The sequence below is a fragment of the Lepidochelys kempii genome, chromosome 27, assembly GCF_965140265.1.
Source record: "Lepidochelys kempii isolate rLepKem1 chromosome 27, rLepKem1.hap2, whole genome shotgun sequence".
NCBI lineage: Eukaryota > Metazoa > Chordata > Testudines > Cheloniidae > Lepidochelys > Lepidochelys kempii.
The window spans coordinates 14,423,529-14,446,072 of record NC_133282.1 but is presented as its reverse complement, the minus strand read 5'-3'; the positions used below and the strand labels follow the sequence as shown (position 1 = coordinate 14,446,072).

The following is a 22,544-nucleotide window of genomic DNA, read 5'->3' as shown; positions in this document are numbered from 1 at the left end:
TGCTCCGACGTGCTGCTGGGAAACAGTTGTGTGGAGTTACGCTGCTCTACCAAAGGGAGGAATCCTGGCTCTGTTCAGGGAGGGGATGGAGCAGAGATGATTTGGGATAGTCCATAGAACTAGGATTAGGATTCAGGAACTGATTCTAAGGAGGGCCTGAATAGCAGGAAAGGCTGGTAGACAGGGAGCTCTGCTGGTGTGGGATTGTCTCCCAAGGGGGGGCAAGGCATTTTGAGCCCTCTGTCACTCCTGGATGGTCTGATTCTGAGCCCCCAGTGGGGCCCGATTCTGGTCTCATGCCACCTTTATGCCGATTTGCTCTGGCACAAGTGAGAGCTGACTCAGAGCCTCATGTTCAGAGACGCTGTGTAATCCGCCACGCCATGTTGAAGTCAGTGGGAGCTGCGGGTGGGCACTGCCTCTGAACATCAAGCCCTGAAACTGATGCCTGGAGAAGGAATGAATAGCTAGTGGCTGCATGTCCTTGGGGATTCTTGCAAATGGGGCAGGGGAGCATGCCCTCTGAGCGGGTTTGTAAGACTTCCTGTCCTGCCCCTGCTCCTCTCTCGGTTTGAGAGGGTAAGTCTCTGATACAGAAACTGACTCAGCTGAGGAGTTTACAGGGTAAAAATCTCAGAGGCTGACCCGCTTTTCCAAGTAATGCTTTGTTTTCTAAAAAAACTATGGGCCTCATTCTGATCCTCGGCCAGAGAAGCACCCCTGAAGGCAATGAAGTGTAATGTGAGGTCACTGTGGGAGGGGGTGGACGGATGAAAGCATTTTAGCCGGGAACCTCTCTCTTTCACTTTTTCTTGCTTATTAAGTAACCCCCAAATATCAGGAAGATTGTTGATTTACTAGAATTTCTTCAGTGTTGCCTACCCGAACCGTCCCAGACTTGTGAGTCCTGGCCCCAGAAAATTGTGAGATTGGCTTTAAAATCGTAAGATTTTGAAAAACAATATAACAAATTTGGATTTGTTTTTTTTGCTTTCTGATTTCTGAGCCTTTCCTCTATGCTCAGGCCACATTTTCTGGCTTTTATCTGCAGCCATAAGGGCTAGACACGTTTTGTTTGTTTTGAATGAATGAAAGCTGAGTTTTTCCCCATAGTCACATGTCTCCAGGAACTGGGTCTTTAATATCTCAAAATATCACAAGACTCATGGTAAAATTGCAAGAGTTGACAATGCTGCTTTGGACAGTTTCAGCGGGTCAGATCCTTTGCCATGCTCGATTTTACGCCATAATTCCCATTGAAACCAACGAAGAGTTCTGCCTAAAGACAAATACGTGCTGTGGATTCCCACCATGGTCAATAAGAGCTCTTGCTACTCAGCATCTCTGAAGATATGGGCCCTTCCTCTTTTCCCCTCTGATTGCAGATCAGATCCTGGACTTTGCTTGAAGGATTTAGAGTCAAATTATGATCTTGGTTCCACCAGGATCAAGCCAAAGTCATTCCACACACCAGTGCAAATGGAGTGACTCTGTATTGATGCTGGTCTAACCGAGAGCAAATTTCTGCCCCAGATGCAGCTGAGTGCTTTCTCGTGAGGTTGAGAAAAAGAATCTCTTCATGTGTTTGAGGCTATTGGTTTTTCTCCATGATCACTCATTAGTCATCCTTTAAGCTTTGCAGTGACACCGATGGCTCAGATCATCCATCCTATGGTTTCTACATTCATGTTGATTTCCCACTGCTGGATCTGCATCTGGAGGGGGTTAGCCCCACATGGGTTTGAGGGAGCCTTGCATAGCTAGGAGAAGGTAGCCAGCAATCTTCCCCCACCCCCTAGGTAACATTAATCAGAAAAAGAATGGAATCCTACACAGAAAAGCACAAGGAAAGTCAAGTTGTCTATTCCTGGCATGTCAAATCGAACCTCGTCCAGAGGGACAGGACAGTGCCGGCGAGGGGGCCTGACAGTGATGTATTATTAAACAGAACAGAGTGAGTTTTCACAGACCAGATTAACTCTGCGCTGCTAAGATTAGCAAGCAAGCCGGCTCTGCTTTGTGGACAGATAAAGGATGACATGGAGCACAGGGGCTAATTCTAATGTGGCGGAGTGTAGATGGGAAAGGTGCTAGCTGGGCTCCAGGGTCTGTTTGGTTCGGTTTGGTTTCACGGCCAATAAAAGAATGCGATCGAAAAGCGAGGTTGTGAGCAGAGGCAGAAGAGTAAGCGACGGAGTTCCACGCGGCAGCCAAACTAAAGTCAATGTAGGTCACGGGCGTCCGAGCGAACATTCTTCTTCTGGAGCGAAGGGCCCGCTTCTCCCTTCGCTCGGATCCTCAGCTGCTGTAAAGCTGCGTCACTCCGCTGTCTTCAGTAGAGCTAGGCAGGTTTATGCCAGCTGAGAATCTGGCCCAATAAAACATGAAAGAAAAGGGCCTGATTCCTTCCTCGCTTATTATTGGATGAGATCTTCATCTGGTATAAATCAGATTAGCTGCTAGGGACACAGGACTGGAAGGGACCTCCTGGGTGGTCAAGTCCTCTTCCTGTCCCGCCCCCTCACCTGGTATCGCAGGCAATCCCATTATCCAGCTCCACCGTGGGCTTCAGTGAAGTATGCTCACGTACACCAGCTGAGGATAAGGCCCGTTGGTGGTGGTAGCCCCTAGAGGCCACAACTGAGATCAGGGCCCTGTTGTGCCCGCTGCTGTACGTCCACATCTAAATGTATTATCCGCGTTTTACAGATGGGGAGCTGAGGCACAGGGAGGTGAAGGGAGTTGCCCAAGGTCACCCAGGAAGTCTGTGGCAGAGGCCGGTCTTCTGATGGCCAGGGCAGTGCTTGAGCCATCCTTCCTCCTCCACCAGCGTCTCTCTCTTCACGGCAGATTTTGGCTCTCTGGTATATATAGCAATAGGATGAGGCTGCATAGTTGGTGTCCTCTGGACATGGATTAAACTTTAGGTCTGTGGTTTAGTGTGGGAGGCCGAAACAATGGCTGAGGGTTGGATTCAATTTGACAATGCTTGAGATTGTGCAGTCTGTTCTTGTGATGTCAGCTCTTTCTCCTGTTTGGCGCATACATTTTGCTGGATCACCTGCTCTGGTGCAATTCGTGCAGTTCTGGGCCCAAATCTCGTGAGACTGGCTGGGTTTGGGAGATTTCAGTTGCATCCAAATGAGTAGTAACTGGGCATCATCCACTTCTGCCGCTAACCTGGAACCCCAGTTGTAAGGGGGTTTAGATCCATGGAGTGCATTTGTCCACATGTGATTGTGTACAGATGGCTCAGAGGATGGAGCACAAGCCACAGAGCTTTTTAGTTTTAAGTCATCAATTCAGATCTTCCGTGGTTAGCAGCAGCCCGGTCAGTTCCGACTGATGGCTCTTCAAGGCCTAAGAGAGAAAAGTACGTCTAAGCTTCCCCATTCCTTTCCATGCAAGGATGTCAAATTATGTAATAAATATTAATACATTAAGCAGAGTAGCCAGCCCCACTTGGTGTTTTTCTTAAAGTCCCAGCTCCCCGAGTCCTGTGATTTGGTGAGACTCTTGACATTCATTTAAATAAAAGTAAGCTTCGAGCCCTTGTGGGTTGCAGGGCAAAGCTTGAAACTGTGGCCGCGGTGTATCTTAAAGGCTCAAAAGCCAGAAGGCAAATTAAAAATGAGCCCCCTGTTTATTATTATTTTTTAAACCTCACGATTTTTAGGCCGGTCATGAATTTTGAGGCCTGACTCCTGTTTGTTGGAACGGCCGGGGTTGTCAATACTGATTAACCCTCACAACCCCCACCCCCGACTCCCTTGGGAGGTAGATCATTGTATCCTCTCTGCTTAGCAGATGGGAAAACTGAGGCAGGGATAGGTGCCACAAGGCCAATCAGCGAGCCGAAATTAGAATCCACATCTTGGGACTCCCAGAGCGGGGTTTTAACCCCCTGCGCCTTCCTTCCTCCCTGGCAATGTGCTTGAGAAAGATGCCCTACATTTTGCAATGCAGTATTTCTTCCTCCCCGCCCCCCCCCGCCCCTTTGTGTCAGGTCACTTACTGCACAGTCAAAAATTCTGGAAATGTAGTGAGTCCCCCCCCTGCCTGTTGAGGGCAAGCAACCAAAATTCAACTATTTTTTTTCTTTAAGAGAAAGAAATCAACATTATTTTTAGAAGCCACACACGCCCACTCGCCCTCCCCCGTAAAGAAAAATCAGATTCGGTTTTAATTTTGGAACAAAATTTACCTCCTCAGAGTTCTCTTTTCTTGTAAATAAGGCTCGTTTTTGTAACCTGTTCTTTTCCACCTCTTTTGGGTGTGAACTGTACAGTATCTGTATTTTTAATCTTTGGCTGCCTTTTCTTTCTTTCTTTCTTTTAGCCGACTTAGTCATTCTGCCTCTCTAGTGTAGGGGAAGAGAGAGTTTTAGATTTGCATCAGATTCTCTTGTTTCAACATTTTTCTTTTGAATGGAAGATTGAGAAGATTTCCAAAACCCTTACAGGATATAGGAACACAACTTCCATTGACTTTCTGAAGTCTGCCCCAAACAGAATACCTGTGTAAAAACATGATCTTTTGAGTCCAATCTTCAAATCCTATAAATTGACATAGCTGCATTGAAATGAATGGGCCAGATCCTCAACGGATGTTGAAGTCAACAGAGCTTCATCAGTTTATTCCAGCTAAAAATCCAGTCTTTTCTTTATTAATTTGTTTGCTGAGAGTCTAAGGATCTTAGTAAAACCACAACAAATATAACCCGGCAGCAATACATGCTAATCAAAGAAATTGACAAGATTGCAGATCTACTCTGAGAAAATCTTTATTCCTGTCTATTCCTCTGTACCTTGTGTTGTCATTTTATCAGTGTAAAGTTTACCCTTCCTTTGCACTCACGTAAAGGCACAAGAAATGGAGAATCAGACCCCCAGTGTTACGAGCTACATCTGATGTAAATATAAACAGATTTTCTAATGTCACTTAAACTACAAACAGAATGTTCTATTTCCACCTAAAATTTTAACGCTCCCGAAAGCCGCCGTGTTTTGTTTGGGTTTGTCATTTCTTTTCTAGTTTGGCCAAAGGGTGGTTCAGAGTTTGGACAGGCAGTCGGGTTTATTCGAAAACGTAATGGCGGTTTTGTTTGGTAACTTGTTCCAAATGTAGAACTCAGGTTGAGGGGCTCTGAACCACATGGTTAAAAAGTAGCAGAGATGGAAAATGGTAGCAGTGCTTAAATTGTAACTTTTCCTTCCTGGGGGAAAGACGTAAGGCTCTGATCCAAAAAAGCCTTTAAGCACATGCTTAAGTATCCCCATTTATTTCCATAGGACGAGTCGTGTTATGGCTAAGTATGTGCTTAAATGGATTTGCTTGTGTGGGCTCAGTTCTAGATCTGTTGTCAGTTACCCTGGTGCACAGAGGTGAATTTCACTGAGTGCAGAACATGGCCCCTCAAAAGGTAAGGCATGTTGTGAATATCAAAACAGGCTTTTTACAGGTTATAGAAAAGTTACTGACGGGGAAAAAATGAGCCTTCAGAAGTAAATTTTACAATTACAGGCTCCTGCAGACATCACACTGGTGAAAAACGCTGACGTCAATGGGGCTTCTCATGTGAGTAAAGCTACTCGTGTGCACCGGAGTTTAACTGCAGCATCAATGGGCCTGATTCTCAGCTGGTATAAATAGACATTGCTCCATTGAAGTCCATGATGGTTTGGTTTTATCTCATTGACTTCAATGGGAGCTAAATCAGACCCTGTACCTTAGTATGATTATGTTTAAAATAAGACCTGCCCCAGCTCCCCTGAACCGCACTCTTTGGTTCTGCCTGACTGGCAGTCTGCAGACGTCAGTTTGATTTCAGACTCTCTTGCTGGGAAATGCTATGTGCTTGCTGCCTTTTTAATTTCTTGTACGTTTGCATTTTGTCGATGGTTTTGTTGCTGTACGTGATGCAAAGGAAATCCATTTTCAAAAACAAACATGAGGGGGCATAAAATAATCATTAGGTAAATTAATGTAACCAGGTTCATTTGCATGGGAAGGGGAACTGGGCTGGCTTGGGGAGATAGAAGAGGATTTGAATAATGCAATTCCCCCCCCCCAATGGAAGAGAGACCCAGAGTACATGCTGCATCTGAACCATCATGTGTTGGGAGTCTGTTATATCTCCCAAGTTAAGCAGGTAGAGATGGAGACAGAACTCAGATAGGAGACCTCTGGATCATTGCAGTTCATCATGGGGAACTCTTCACTGTGAATGGGCATCGAGGCAGGGCCCCGGTCTGGGGTTAAGGAGGGTGCCTGTCTTTCAGACGTGAGGTTACACCAACATCCCAACTGCTTGTGGTTCTTCCAAATCCCCAAGGACCTTTGACGGGTGGTGGGATGTTAAACATGGATGTCCTGCCTTGCGGAATAGCGACCTGCCTCCCTGAATTCCTATGTTGGATACAGTATTCTGCACTTCCTGTCCTAAACTCTTGGGCAGGGTCACTGTGTTTCGCTCCAGGGCTAGCTGCCATTCAGCGGTGGGCTAGGAACTGATTGCAAAGTGCTTTAGATGAAAGCTGCAGTATAGACGCCAGTTAGTGTCCTCCACAGAACCGGAAGCTCTCTCTGCAGATGGTTCCATTCTCCTGCCCCTGTTCACGGGAAACTCCCATGGATGCCGATGACGGGCAGAACGCTATATTTCACACTGCAGGGATCTCTGTGCATTTCACAAGTCCCTAATTAGCGAATTAACCCTCCCAGCACCCACAAGGGTAGCTCATTAGCATCATCCCCTTTTTACAGGTGGGGAAGTCTGGGGCCGGGAGAGGCAACTCTCCTGGAGTCACTAAATGAGTTCAAAGCTGGGAGGAGAACCCAGGAGTCCTGACTGTGTGATCATGGGCAAATCACTTAAACTGCTCTGGTCCTTGGTGAAACGGGGAGAATTGATACTGACTCTCCAAGTGCAATAGGCTGGACGCAGGAATCGCTGGGTGAGATTGTCCGGCCTGCGTTGTACAGGAGGTCAGAAGCGATGATCAGACAGTCCCTTCAGGCTTTAAAATCTCTGAACCCGCCAAGCCTGCCTTCACAAACGTCTCTTGAGCACTTTGAAACCCGAGCGTGGGTTGCAGCAGAGCTGCTGTTATGGCTACCCTGTGCTTGTACAGCACCTGGCATAATGAAAAATCCTCATCATTATTCCATCTGGCAGGCGCACAGAGCACCATGGCACCTTCTGCTTCCCGATCCCATCGGGGTGGGGTTAACTGTTCTCGGCCATTTCCCCCCACCCCCCACCCCAGTGTCTCTGGCTTAACGCTGCTGCTTTCTCTCCCCCCCCCCCCATGTGGAGATGGTAGATAAGCCTGTGGTTTGTGCTTTTATTTTTGCTCGGGTTTGTGCTGTTTAGCAGGAGTGCTATTCACTCACGCCATCTCGGCTTTTTGGCCGTTCTTGAGTAGGTCGTCTTCCTCTCCGCCCCCCCGCCCCCCCCCCCCCCACGATAATGCTGCTTGGGATGCGGACCTGGGGACAGGCCTTGCTACAGGCCGGCATGCAGGAGAGAGTGGAAATGTCTCCCCGACCTGCCCTGGTCTGGCCGAGGCATCACCTCGCCCAGCAAAAGCAGGGTGGGTTTTAGTGTTGCATGCTGCCCTGAGGTCAAGGGGTCAAGGTCGTAGAGCTTAAGGTCAGATGGGATCTCGCCTGTGTATAGGACAGGCCCCTAAATCCCACCCAGCTGCCCCCCGCCCCAAGATGAACAACTGGAATGAGACTAAAGTGTTACAGCGCTTTGAGGACTAGCCATTGCTGGTGTCACTGGGCCGCTGCCGGCATACCCGGGGCTGTGAGAAGCCACGTTGTCACCTGCCCTTAGTGTGACGAACCTGGGTCCGTGTCCACAGGGGCCAGCTGCCTGGCTCTCCCAGCCCCAGGCAACACGCGGGCTCCACTGTCCTTCCGGAAGCTAGGGATAGAGAATCCCCCCGGCATGCACTGACAATAGTTCTGTCTGGTCAGGGATTGTAATACTTTTGATCTAATTCCAGTCACCCTCTCCAGGGAGGCAGAAACTCCTCTCCAATCCCTGCACGTCCTTTTGATCCCTTCCCATTCCCCCCCCCTCCCCCTTGTTTCGATTGCGAGAGAGGGAGCAGGGTACAATAGCAGAGGCTGCGTTGCTCAGTGGAGCGGGTGAAATCCTGGTCCCAGCAGAAAACGGCAAAACTCCCACTGATTTAGTGGGAGCCAGGACTTCGCTCCAGGACTCCTGAGTTCTACCTGCGGCTCCCCCGCTGGTTTGCGGTGTGTGGGGCAAGTTGTTGCCCCTCCTCTGCTTCAGTTTATTGGGCCTGATCTGCACTGAAGAAGTTTGACCCGCGTAACTACTTTGGTAAAAGGTGTGACCATTTTGCCGGTGTTGCTATGCCAATAAAATAATAACACCTCCCTCGTATTATAACGCTTTTCATCGGTGGCTCTCAAAGCACTTTACAAAAGAGGTTAACATCGTTTTACAGATGGGGAAACTGAGGCACGGGGAGGGGAAGTGACTCACCCCGCAGGCCAGTGGCAGAGTCACAAATAGAACCCAGGGGCTTGTCCACACGGTGCAGGAGTGTGCATCAGTGGAGTGTGAATCCTAATACACGCCAGCAATCGCCCCCTCCCGCCCCAGCAAGTTTCTAGCACTTATGGTTGTGAAAGAATCTGAAGTACTTGATCCAAGGAGACAAGCTGAAAGCTCAAACCAGCAGGCAAAGAAAAAGAACTCCACTTTTTTTTTTATTTTAGATCTCATGATTTTTAAGCCAGTCTCTTGATTTTGGGGGGTCGGGGGGTCATGGGTTTTGAATGTTTGGGGTTTGTGATGCTGCAGCAGGACTGAGCTCCGACCATAATCCCGGACTGATCAATCGAGCGCTCTGTTGACTTCTCTCTAATAGGATGTGTAGCATCAATCGTTGTCGTATCTAGGATCTGACCCTTCCCGATTAGGATCCAGATGTGAGGCCTGATTTCCCCCCTTACTTGCACCAGTAAATTGGGAGTAACTCCGCAGAAGCCAATGGGGTTGCACTGATGTAAAAAGGGAGAACCAAGCTCAGGAATTGTGTGTTTGGGCCCATCTCTCATTAGAGATGCCATGGGTTTGGCCAACAACATCCATCAAATGATAATCCCTAACTACCCTCTTTTAATCAACAGATCTCACAGGTCTTTACAAAGGAGGTCAGTAGCATGAGCTCCATTTTACAGAAGGGGAAACTGAGGCACAGAGAGGCGAAGTGACTTGCCCAGATTCGCCTAGAAAACCAGTGGCAGAGCCAGGACTAGAATCTAGGTCATCTAAATCCTTGGCCTATCTACTAGCCCTGGAGGCAGATCTGGGGCTCAACGCGTGAAGGATCTTTGGAGCTGGCATTTCTGTTTCAGTGGCTGTTTCTTTTGACATATGCATTTAGAGGACTGGGCCAGGTCTTCCACTGATATAAATCAGTGGAACTCCATTGACCCCAGCTGTTAATTTGGCCCCGAAAAGGGGCATGTTTATTGATGAGAGATGAGTTTCAAATTAGCACATAAACCTCTTGCTGGTCTTGGTTAGCAACCTCCTCTAATTTCCTCGGAAGGTGATCCGTGTTTTGCAGAAGGAAGCATTAGCCCTCGAAATAGCCAGCAGTTTTGTTTTTAATAAGAGAGAGTCTTTTTTTAAATTCGGGTTTTTTTCTTTTGCAAGCCTTAGAGGCAACCAGCATTTAATTCGGTGGTTTCCTCATTTCAGTCTCATAGGCAGAGCTTCAGGAACCTCTGACACTGCAATATTGCACTGCAGATATTCATCACAATCACAGCAGTTAAAAACCCCCCAAAATAAGTAACTTCATTGCATATGTTTTCTATACACCCAGCACCTTCCAACCCAAAGCACTTCACAGACTGTACACCAATTGCAGTTTCACTCGACTGATATTAGGGCCATATTATGCTAGGCTCTGTACATAACAGAGTGTGAGAGACCGTCCCTGCCCCAAAGCACTGGCAGTCTAAATAGACGAGGCAGGTGGAGACTGGGAGGGGAAGCGTAAGTGAAGTCTCTTGCCCAACAGCAAGTCGGTGGCAGAGATGGGGCTAGAACCCAGGCTTCTTGAATCCCTGTTCAGTGCGCTACACGTTAGACAGTGTGTCTGTTGTGTAGACTTGCACCACTGAAATGCAGCCACCTCTGGGGTAGAAGACAGCCAGAGTGCCAACTCCAAGCAAAATAAACGAAGGCTGAGATTCTTGCATATTAACATGACTCCAGAAGCTGGGGCTTTGAGGTCATTTTTTTTATCCAGGACACTCATGCAACTCCACCACCTGCTCCAAAAAGTGTCTCTTAAATGATCGCTCAGCATTTTTCTTCTCTCATGAAGTCCTTCCATCCCACTCTCAGTGCGCTCGCTCGGGGTGTAAATAGGGAAGCCCATTCAAATGACCTCATGCGTTTGCCTCTCGGCTCCTGTTTCCCTCCCTGCAGCGCTTGGGGGTTGGCGATTGTAACTGTGCATCTTAAAAGCGTACGCAGCAGAGCGGCAAAGGCAGCTGGGAGCATCGGTTGCTCGTTCACGCGTCAGTCGCTCTTGCCCTGCCGGACCTTTCTTTTTAAACGGGCGCTTCCCAAGGTGGTTTGGGTTGGAGACAGGCCTGGCGAATCCTTGGCTCTGTATGTGGGAGGGAAGGGGTTAAAACCCAAACCCTGGACTAAACTTTGCAAACCTGCCGACCAAACTCACGGATCTTCCTTCCCCATTCCCTGTTAAAACAGTAGGGTCTTCTTGAACTACTCCTGCCCGAGGATGGCACTAAAAGTAAGGTGCACAGCCCCCCCACCTCTGCCAGCAGCCGAGGGACGCCCCCCTTTTTAACCATCAGAGGGAGGGTCCGGAACAGCCTCCCACTGGGAGTTGTGGGGACAAACCACTTCATTCGTTTTAAGAGAAAGCTGGACAGATTGTCTGATGAAGTTGCTTGTGATGCTGGGGGCCAGGGCTCACTTCTAGTTGATGTCTTGCTTATCTAAAGCTCATGCTTCAGGGTTCCAGCAGCAGAGGTCAGGAAGGGATCCCTCTCTCCTCCCAGTGTATTCTGGGCGGGGTTTTTTTAAGCTCCTTCCTCTGAAGCATCAGCGATGGCCACGGCTGGAGATGGGACACGGGGCGGAGTGGGCCAGGGCTCTGAGATAGCACAGAGCATTTTCTCTCTCGGGGGCTTGCCTGGCTGGGTCTTGCTCCCATGCTGAGGGTCTCCCTCTTCGCCACATGTGGGGTCGGGAAGGAGTTTTCCCCCAGATCAGATTGGGAGCGACCTTGGGGTTTTTTTTCACCTTCCTCTCCAACGTGTGGGTCACTTGACTTAAAGCTAAAAAGCTCTGTGGCATGTCTCACGTAATCATTTCTCTACCAGCGCGCGGGCTTCGGCCCCTCCTAGTCTCTGCCCATAGAATCATAGAATATCAGGGTTGGAAGGAACCTCAGGAGGTCATCTAGTCCAACCCCCTGCCAATCCCCAACTAAATTGTGGCACAAAACAGTCTTGTCTCCTGGGTAATGCTTTGGTCTCCTGGCGGTTGTTGGAATTGGTGGGTGGGGGCTGGCCGGTGTTGGTGGCCTGCGATGCACAGATCAGACTAGGTGGTCTGGGGAATCACTTCTGGCCTTAAGCTTCATGACTCCCTGGGTTGGGTGAGCAGAGCTCCTCCTTCTCCGACACCCTGAGAGCGCCCCCCTCCTCTTTTTCAATCTGCTATAACCACGGGCCCTAGCACTGTGGTAGCCACTTGGCGGCTGATCAGTAGCCAGGCTCTGCGGCACCCCTTGCTGGCAAGCCCAGCCTGAGCACAGAGCGGGCGGGCCGGATCCCCTTCATCTCGCCTCTTTATTTTGCAGCTGGAGGAGGGTGTAAATGGCACGGGCAGACCCGTTCTGGCCCCCCCTCCCCCAGGATCCCAGATGCTCCCATGAGACCACACCTCCTTGCGAAACATCTTGTCCCCTCTTCCCCCGCCTCTGCCACCCACACCCATGGGCCCCCGCTGCGCTCTCTGCTGACGGAGAGCGTGAGGCGTGGGGGCGGGGGATGTGCGGGAGTGGGGGCCGGGGAAGGGCTGACCACAGCATTTTATTAAAAGAGTTGAGGCTTGTGGGACTGGGGGAGGAAGCAGAAGCAAAAGAACAAAAGAGTAAAAAGAAGCGCGTAGGAGCCAGCCCAGCTGCAGCCTCTACCTGATTTCCCATCTCAGCCCGGCCGCGTGCAAACCCCGTGAGATGCTGCCCGTGTGCGCAAAAGAGAGAACGGCGGTGGGGGGGGGGGGGCAAATCATTGTATTGAGAAACTTGCCACAGCTTAGCGGCAGTGCGCTGCTTTGTGTCTCGTGATCCGAGAAAAAATAATTTGACTTGAACTCCTGGTGACTTGAATTGTGGTATTCAGGAGGCCCGGGTGTCCTAGATTGTGGGGGATTGTTTCTTAGAGGACGTGGCCTCTGAGTTCGTAGATTTCAGGGGCAGAGGGGATGGTGAGGTCATCTAGGCGGGTCGGGCTCTCACGTTTCACCCAGATTCCCCTCTGTTGAGTCCAGTAACTTCTTTGGGCTTGTCTACACTTAAAACACTGCAGCGATGCGGCCAGAATGCGTCAGTGAAGACGCTGCCTACGCTGAAAGGAGATGCCCCCGTCGGCGGAAGTGATCCGCCTCTCCAAGAGGCGGTCGATGGGAGAATTCTCTCGTCCACCTAGTGCTGTCTACACCAGGGCTTGGATCAGTTTAACTGCACCACTCAGTGGTGTGAGCGACATGTTACACCAGCCAAATTTCCTAGCGTCGACCAGGCTTTTGACTAACGCAGAGATACTCAGACAGAGTTTCCAGAGCTGCAAATAGCTCTTTAATGCATCTCCTGCGGCTCTCTGCAGTACATAATATTAAAACACCCTGTGATTTAATGATTAACTGATCTAATGTCAGGTTTCAGAGTAGCAGCCGTGTTAGTCTGTATTCGCAAAAAGAAAAGGAGGACTTGTGGCACCTTAGAGACTAACCAATTTATTTGAGCATAAGCTTTCGTGAGCTACAGCTCACTTCATCGGATGAATAACTGATCTAAGTTATTAACCAGTCAGGAGGCTTTTCCTCTGTTATTAACCAATTGTAGTTGATAAAATACTAATACTTGGGCAGTCATTTTGCCGAGAGAGAGAGAGTGTGTGTGTGTGTGTGTGTGTGTGTTTCATTTGAGATATATATATATATATATATACACACACACAATGAATTCACACGACTGTGACTCTTTTGGGTAATGTTGACCACTAATTTGTCTCCTGAAACCCTGAGGTCTGAGTATCGCTGGACTCTAAGGCTTTGTCTATACTGGAACTGGAATGACAAATTTTCGGTTGTTCAGAGGTGTGAAAAAAACCACTCCCCCGAACGACAAAAATTTTGCCGACGAAAAACGGCTGTGTGAGCAGCGTTCTCTCCTGCCGACCAAGCTACCGCTGCTCCTTGGAGGTGGAAGTTTCTTGTTGGCGGGAGAGCTCTCTCCTGCCAACATACGGCGGCTACACTGCACACCTTTCTTCTGTAGCTGTGTCGCTAAAAGGTGCATAGTGTTGACGTAGCCTGAAGCGAACCTTTCAGGAGGACAAGGCGGGTGAGGTGATATCGTTTATTGGACCAAGAGACCAGCTTTCCAGCTTACACAGAGCTCTTCTTCAGAAAGGGAAAGGTACTCAGTGTCACAGCTAAATACAAGACAGAACAGATTGTTTAGCACAAGTAGTTAGCACATATTCTAAGGGACCATTCAAGGGGAAGTGGCTAAGTTAACACCTCTGCAGACGTAGGACAAAAAAAGGGGAGGAGTGAGTTAGTTACAGATTGTTTATTGTAATAAACCATATATCCAGTGTCTTTATTCAGGCCATGGTATTGAGTGTCTAGCAAAATTATGAATTTATGTTCCCAGGCTCATCTTTTGAGAGTGTTTGGGCAGGTTTCCTTTGAGGATGAGCACGGAGAGGTCAGCTATGGAGTGATCACTTTGGGTTCACCCACAGGGGATGGGGGTGTTTTTTGTCTTTGGTCCTTTTTCTGGGTGAGTTCATTTGAGAGTGTAGTGATTGTCTGGTTTCACCCACATAGTTATTCGGGCGTTTAGTGCAGTAGATGAGGTACACCATACATTGTGATAGGCATGTTTGGGACCCCTAGATCTTGAAAAGTAGGGATCACCTCCCCCACCTTGTCTCTCTAATACCCTGGGACACACACGGCTACAACAACACTGCAAACACCAATGGAAAATACCTGCTGGGAAAGCATGTGGTCTTGATCTAACAACATCAAGAAATGGAGCATCCACCACTCTCCTTGGGAATTTGTTCTAAGGGTTAATCACCTTCATTGTTAAGCATTGGTGCCATATTTCTAATTTGAATTTGTCCAGCATCAGCTTCCAGCCAGGGTTCCCATTTATGTCTTTCTCCCCTAGATTAGAGTCCTTTAGCACCTAGCATTTTCACCCTGTGAAGGTACTTTGACACCAGGATAAATCACTTTTCAAGTAAGACAATGTGGTCTAGTGCATAGGGCTAGGATTTAGGAGACCTCTGTTCTGTTCCCACCTCTGCAACTAATGAGTTGTGTGACTTTAGGCAAATCACTTTCCTGCTCAATGCCTCAGTTTGCCCTCTCACCATTTGTCTGTTTACACGGTAAATTCTTTGGGGGCAGGGACTTTTTCTTGCTAGATATACAGATGGTGCCTACCACAATGGGTCCCTGAACTTGGCTAGCCCTTGAGGTGCTGCCATAATGGGACAGACGTACAAGTGGTATAAAGGTCCATGGCAGTGGTTCGGAGGCTGGGAAAGAGAATGAAAAGCTTTGGACTTTTTGATTTAGAGAGAGGACAAACAAGAGGCATGAGGGAGAGAGAGAAAATGAAGAATGGAAGAGAGAAGGTAAATCAGGCGCTCCTATTTATCCTTTCCTATAATATGTGGACAAGGGATGTCCAGGGACAGTGAAATGCAACTTTTTGGTTTTTATACCCAGGGAACTTCCTGTTTCTGGATATTTATCATAGCCAAGAGCTTAGAAGGATTCAAAAAAAGTTTGGCCATTTACGTGGAGAATGAGCATAGCCGCAGTTCCGTTACACAGGGTAAATGCTTCATAGGGGTAATAAATCCGCATGCTTCAGGGCATGAGTGAATCATAAGCTGTCTGGGGTCAGGAAGACCATCTCTCTTATGGGAAATTACTGCGTGATTTTTCAGTATGGGGGTTTATAGGCAGCTAGTGCTGAGGGGCAGGAGATAGTGGCCCATTGCTCTGACTCAGAATGGGCTGAGAACTTTTACTGCAATCAGTGGGAATTTGCATGAGGATTCATTCACCCACCCCCCACCCCCCGGTGAGATGAGTAACAATTACTTATTTGCAAAAAGAAAATGGGGACTTGTGGCACCTTAGAGACTAACCCAATTTATTTGAACATAAGCTTTCGGGAGCTACAGCTCACTTCGTCGGATGCATTCACGAAATGCATACAGCTCACGAAAGCTCATGCTCAAATAAAATGGTTAGTCTCTAAGGTGCCCCAAGTCCTCCTGTTCTTTTTGCGAATGCAGACTAACCCGGCTGCTCCTCTGAAACCAATCACTTATTTATTATCATCCCTATTTGACCCCGGGAGAAGCTGAAGTTGAGAGATGTTAAACAACGCACCCAAAGTTGACATGACAAATGAGCAGCGGAGCTGGGACTAGAAACCAGGACCCCTGGCTCCCACTTCTCAGCGAAGTGCTAGTCCCCATTCTGCTGTTCCTATAGTTGTACAGTGCTGCTGGCTGCTCGCCCTAGGAAACGAGATGTCCTATTTCATTCTGTTGCGAAGCACCAAGTACTTTTGTAAGCAGCAAACAATTGGAAGGGGATGGTCTTGTGGTTAAGGCAGCAGTCTCATACTCGGAAGACTGAGGTTCAATGCTGAACTCTGCTCCTGACTGCCTCTGTGACCTAAGTTATTTAGGGCTGGATTTTCAAGTCCTCCGCTCTTCCCTTTGGGGCTAGAGAATTAACAACGCCCTGAGAGCTGCCGTTGTGACACAGACGGGTCACAATAGGCTGCCCTCTTTGGCAAATCTGTCCCTGGATCTCTCTCAGTTCCTCCATCTTTAAAATGGGATGATTGCCTATTTAGAATGTCAGCTCTTTGAGGCAGGGACTGTCTCTTACTATGTGTCTGTACAGCACCTGGCGCAGTGGGGCTCCAATTAGGCGCTACCTCAGTACAAATGGTCCTCGCCCTCTACGGGTCACCGGACATGAATCCAGAGATTGGAGGTGGCTGGTTTTTCGGGGCGGGTTTGGTCTGAGATCTCTTGTCTTCAGTGACTTACCAAAACCCACCCATTTTATTTTTAAATGAATATATTTTTGGAAGCGGGGGGGGGGGGGTCACATTCAGAAACTGTCGAAATTTTCCGTTTTCCATGCAAGACTCCTGTTGGGGAGGAGATTAATTGCAAACAGCTTTTCTGCTGCGTCAGGCTTCCTGAAAGGCTGTGAAGTGTCTGGGGTGGAAAAGTAGATCTTGGGGCTGTTTCTTTCTGCCATTAACATCTGTTCTGGGAGTGAGCGAACATGTTATTCCCCCTCCTGCCCCATCGCCGCAATTAGCTGTGGCCGGGGGTGATGCCATCAATAGACGGCGCCTTGTGAAATTGGGGCGAGGTGGAGAAATCATGGCGCCTTGTGCACAGAAAAGTTTCCTTCCACTGTGGCGGGCAGAGCCCAGTGGGGCAGTTTGGCGAGCGGGTGCTGAAAATGCAGCAGCCTGTCCACCAGTTGCCTTCGGTGCACAGATCTCCTCCCTGCCAGAGCACTCACAGGCTCTGTGGTTTGGGCAGTTCCTTTGTTAATTTCAGCTCGACGTCTGGTTTGCTGGGGGAAAGGAACAGGAGTGCAAGGTGGGGACCGCTCCGGAAGGAGCTCGGGGAGCTGAGCTGTGGAAAATCCGGCCACAGGTGTCCTGGTGGGAGCTGCAGTACCTTTGAATCTGAGCATCTTCAGGACAGAGTCTGGCCTTCTACAAGTGGCTCAAAACCCATTGTCTCCTGAGGCAGAAATCCAGGTTCTCTCTATCCCAACACAGGCCAGTAATTCACCCCCACTGCCTGACCCTTGGTATGGAATATACAAGGAATCAACATGCAATAGGCATAAATCCTGCAGGGCCTCATCATTATTATATGTGTTACAGTGGTGCAGAGAGGCCGCACAGTGCCAGGTGCTGTACATACTCCTAGTAAGAGCTAAATGGACAAGACAGAGCAAGGTATCGTTATCCAGAGCGGGAGCTGACATGGATTAAGGGCACTCGTCTCTTGAGAATCGGGCCCTTCCTTGATCAAGGAGCCAGTGGCATGGCCAGAATTTGAACCAAAGCCTCCCGAGTCCCAATTTAGGGTGTGTCTACACAGCACCTAGACACCCCCGGCCAGGGTTTCAGCACTTGCCTGCTATCTTTTTAAGGCGCACCAGGCTTTTGCTTGTTTCCAGTGGTTTAAAACCATTCCAAGCTTGATCCAGATGCCTGACGCTGATCGGTGCTAGAACGAATCCTTCACTGGATGGCTTGCAGAAACCTCATGCATGATTGCTCCACTTTAGCTGCCTTCAAAAGGAGAAACCTTTCCCCCTTCCCAGTCGCATCCAGAGGTTGCAGATGCTCGGAAGGTGTCATCCAGAAAACTGAATCCCCATCTCCCCCCTTCCATGCGAGTTTGTCTGTGCTGGGAGCTCGGGCTCAGAAACTTGCCCCTAGCGCTCGCCTGGGCGGTTGGGGGGGTCTTTGCAGGCAGCGCTGTCCTTGAGGAGGAGGATTTACGGAGCGTTGTTAAGGGCACCCGACGCCGACCTTGCGAGGTGCTGAGTGCGTTCTGCAGCTTGCAGTAGGTGCTCAGAACCGCACAGGATTTGATTTGGCGGGAGGTCTGAGCCCCTGTGTCTTCAACCAGTGCAGCAGTGCACCGCGGCTTTCGGGAGTGGGCTGCACGGGGCCCAGGTGGACCTGTAGGGCACCAAGGTAGGATGGGAAGATGGTTCAAGCACAAGGGGAGACAGGGCATGAAGGTCACTGCAGGGCGGGCTTGGGGTCGGCCATAGGGCTGGGTGTTGCCGGCGGGGGGGAGGGGGGCTGTTTCAAAAGAGGGCAAATGTAGGCACCCAGCTGAGAGCGGGAGGATCAGTCACAGGGGCAAGGATGCAGAGGAGAATTGGGGATGGATCAGGGCCCAGTGATGACGCAGGCCCATTGTAGCGGCCAGTCAGCGAGACGTCCAGGGCTGAACTACCCCAGTGCAAATCCAGAGAAAGCGCTGAGTTTGTATGGGGGTCGCTGAAAGCCAGATTGGCTCCCGAGGTCTATCCGGGGACTGGGCAGAGGAAGAACAGCGTCCATGTAGGATGGGGTGTTCGGGGAGGAAGTGCGTGCCTCGGGGTGGTAACTGGCAGGAAGAGTCCACTTGGCGAGAGGCCCAGCGGGGAGCCTGGGGCGCTGGAAGGAAGCGGGGGTGATGTTTCTTGGGCCACTGCAATAAGCTGAATACTGGGGGCTGTGTCCCCCAGGCCCAGGGGCTCTGGGGACCCCTCGCCCAGGCGGGGCTCACCTATCCCCGCCCTCAATCGGCAGCTGAACGCTCCTGCTGAAAGCCGGCGAGGGGGGAAGACGGGAAGGAGGCGCGGCAACTCCCTCCCTGCACAACTTCTGGGCATCGCCCCGCGAGTCGCTGGAGGTGTGGCACCCATCTCGCAGGCTCAAGAACCACACGCCTTTCCTGAGCCGCCTGCACCGAATGGGCCCCCCGAGAGGTTGGTCACCCTGGTTAGGCGGTGGGGGATTTTTTTTTTCTTTTCGCTCTTGCTTCTAAAATAAACCTCCGCTTTGTGAGCATGTTGCCTAACCCACTTGCAGCCACACACCCTGGGGGGGGGGGGCTTTTCTTCTTAACCAGCCTTTATTTGAAACACTCACTTTTCCTGTCTTCAGAAGCACAAACCTCACACAACTCTCCTCGGCCGCCACCGACATGTGTCCCCACTCTCAGCCCCGGCCTTCGCCTCCCCTTACAGGAAACAGTTCACGTTTGCGAGGCCAAAATCCCAGTGCCATGGCTTGGAACGGCGCCAGTCTGTTATGTCTGCCACAGCGTGCCAGGCAGCGGTGGGGGACGGCAGGGGAGAGTCCTGCTTTGCCATGCCTGGCCTGCCTTTTGGTTGATTTGCATTGCTAGTGATTGAACTGGAGAAGGAAGTTTCCACTCTTTGATCTCTGAGGGGCAGAAGGTTATTTTGGAGGAAGGGAGGTTATACTCAGGGCAGTGCTTTTTCTAACCAGCTCCCCTGCCCTTGCCAATGTGGGACCCCCCCCCCCAGCAGGGCCTGGTGGGCTGGGTTGGGGGGTTTTGTTTTGGAAGGCAGCAGAAGACCGAGGGAATGGCAGGTTCCCCTGTGCTAAAACACGGGCTCCAAACGGCCACAGTATTTCAGGTCTGAAATATTCATGGGGCGGCGGGCGAAAGTCGGGCATCCTGGCGGCTGTTCGGGCCTCAGGGAGCGAGAACAAGGTGCTGGCGACTGCCTTGCCTGTGTGAGATCAGCCAGCCTAGAAATCCCCTCTCCACCTCACCTTGCCTTCCACTGCAGCGTGGCCTAGCGGTTGGAGTGACTGGGACTTCGGAGAAGTCCTGTGGCTGATGTTGGAGAGGACGTCAAGCCAGATGATGTTGGAGAGGACGTCAAGCCAGGTGGTCCCTGCTGACTTTAGAAGTTGTGAAGCTGTGGAGTGGGGATCCTGGAGACCCGGGTTCTCTTCTTGGCTTGGCTGCTGGGTGCCTTTGGGCACTCCGAGACTCAGTTTCCCAGGCTGTACAATGGGGAGAATGAACCTGACCTCCTCTGTGAAGTGCTTGGAGATCTAGGGATGAGAAGAGCTAGGGGTGACGATTATTTATTATTCGCGGGTCTCTCATTCACATCCAGCCCACTGCCTCTTCAGAGTGAGCCTGCAAAAGAGTTATTGAGCCCATCTCTGTCCTGCTGCATGTCACAGGCTCCGACGCACCGTGGTCACCCCCTTGCTTAGAGAGTAGGGATGGCTTTAGGGGATGGATTCCCAGCTCTGCCACTGGTTCGCTCTGTGACATGGGGCAAGTTGACAAGGGGTACGTCTCCACAGCAGCGAATCTCGGAGCCCCCCTCTGCTGAATGGGGACAATGATGTTGCCTTGTCCTGCTGCAGGCAGGGGGTTAGTTTCCTCATTTTGCAGAAGGGAAGGGAAGGTGGAAAGGTTAAGTGACATGACCAAGGCCCCAGAGACTGCTGCTGCCAGCGGTGGGATCAGTGGTCCCTTAATGAGGTTATTAAGGGCCTGACTCCAGCGCCTGTTGAAATCAATGGGAGGCTTGGCTGGGGGAGGAGGGGGCTGCTGCTGCTCTCGTGAGCTGACCCTGGTGGGGCCAGAGGAGCGGGCTCCGCTGCTGGGAGGGGCCTCGTAACACCTAGCGCACCAGCCATAGCTCTGACAGCACAGCCACAAAGCAATCCCTCCCCCAGACTGAGGGGCCGCAGGCTTTTTATGGATCCCAAAGGCGTCCACCTCTGGGCAGGAGCGTGTGTGACCGGCCTCCTTTAGGAAACATCAGGGCTGGCTTTTTGTCCCAAGCGATCCGTGCCCACGGCAAGGCCCGGGCTCAGGGCTCTCTCCGCGAGACTGGCTAGGGACTGGGCACCAGCTGGGATCGATGGCGAGTTCCTAGAAGAACAGGGGAGCACGTGAGTTTCCGGACACCGGGGAGCTCCAGGAGGTGTAGCTGCTGCGGTGGCTGACGGAGGAGAGCTATAGACGGAGGAACCCCGGCGCTGCTGGCCAGGGCTCTGCTCTGCTGCCTTCTCGGGCTCACAAGGGGCTCCTCTGGGTGAGCGTCATGCCCATTGTTCACAAAATCCTTCGAGTCGGATCCTTCGGGGCCCTTCGTTTTGTCGCCCGTCACTCCCGCCGGCCGCACGTCAGAACAAGCAATGGCCCGCTTCCAGGGGGATGTGTCCTGTGAACAACGGAGTGAATACAACCCCCGATTCTTTAGGGGTGGTGGGCGGGGGAAAGGGAACGGCGAGAGGGGGGGACCTGTCCGCTGCTGTTACGTGAGGCATCTCCCAGGTCCCCTCGGTGTCACAGTCACTCAGCTCAACGCGGCTGCTCTCTCGTGCTCGGCGTGACAGCCCCTCGGTAACCTCATGAGACAGGTTCTCCCTTCACATCAACATAGCAAATCTGTTTTTTTTTTTAAAGGCGACGCGGAAGTTGTTGGGGAGACTTCCACGTGTTGACGACTTTGGCAGGGCCGCGGGAAAGGCATTGATGGAGCCGGCAGCCCGGCGGGAGGAAAAAGTCGTCATTTATCTGTTGCCTTGTTTGTTTGTTTGTTTTGTTTGGAAAGCCAGGATGCCTGGGTTCCATCCTTGGCTCACTAGGTGACCTTGGGCAAGTCGCTCGACTTCCTTAGAGCCCCGGTCTCAGTTTGTAAAGGGAGCTGAGTTCCGGGGCTGAAAAAACTGCTGTCTCCTTTTGTCCGGCCCTATCCTGTACTATGATATATAATGTGGGTTATGGTACTGCCTGGGAGTGGACCAGGACCCCGCTGAGCTAGGGGCTGGTCAAACCCAGAACAAAAAGTCAATCTCCGCTCCAAAAAGCGTACAATCCACGTATAGGGCAAGAGAGATCAGCTGGGTACAGACAGGTTAGCGATGGCTGGTTGGTGTGATGAGCCGCGGCCTCCGCTCGTTTTGTTCTCACCTTGTTCTGATGATCTGTGTTAACGTGCTTCACTCAGCCTATAGGGTCGCAGGTCCTGGGGGGAGATCAGACAGACCCCCAGAGCTCTCACGGGGCCTTCCCTAGACTCCCAGGAGCCCCTCTGCTAGCAGGGTCCAGCAGCTGTCCCCTTTTCCCAGGGCAGTTGGCTATGATTTGCCCCTGCAGTTGCCCCTCGCAGTCGTGGGGGTGCAGCGGCTCAGCAGAGCCGGGGGTGGGGGGCCTCTCCCTGTTCCCGAGCTGGGCCGTCTCCTACGGGGTTGCTTTACGCCTTGCCCTGCTGTCTGCCCTGTGTTAGAGTCAACCTGGCACTGGCCTACACCGAGCTGACCGAGGAGCTGTACCAGCTGAGGACCCTCAGCTCCCTGCAGAGCCAGATCCTCCGAACGCTGCTGCAGGAGCAGCCCATCAACGGCGGTGAGCACGTTCCCGGGGGCGAGGGGTTTGCACGCCGGGGCAGCGGGTTCGGTTCCCGGCGGGGGAGGTCTCCAAAGGGAGATCGGCACCATCGCCCTTGACCAGAGGGGCCCGGAGTTTGGGATCCGAAAGGGGAGAGGGGCTGGGGAAGGATGGAGAGCCCCGAGGTCAGGCTGTCACCCCTGGGGGGACGAGCCCCTCCCTGGGACGTCCCTGCTACCCCTCCTGTG

General features: G+C 51.1%; 1 protein-coding gene across 1 annotated transcript in view; it reads left to right on the top strand.

Annotated features, from left to right (window-relative positions):
* TBKBP1 (TBK1 binding protein 1) overlaps nt 1-22,544 on the top strand; it is a 58,929-nt gene that overhangs the window by 31,371 nt on the left and 5,014 nt on the right. The window contains exon 8 of the mRNA XM_073326063.1: nt 22,196-22,314. Within this exon, the coding sequence (XP_073182164.1) occupies nt 22,196-22,314 (119 nt within the window). The remainder of the gene's footprint in view (nt 1-22,195; nt 22,315-22,544) is intronic.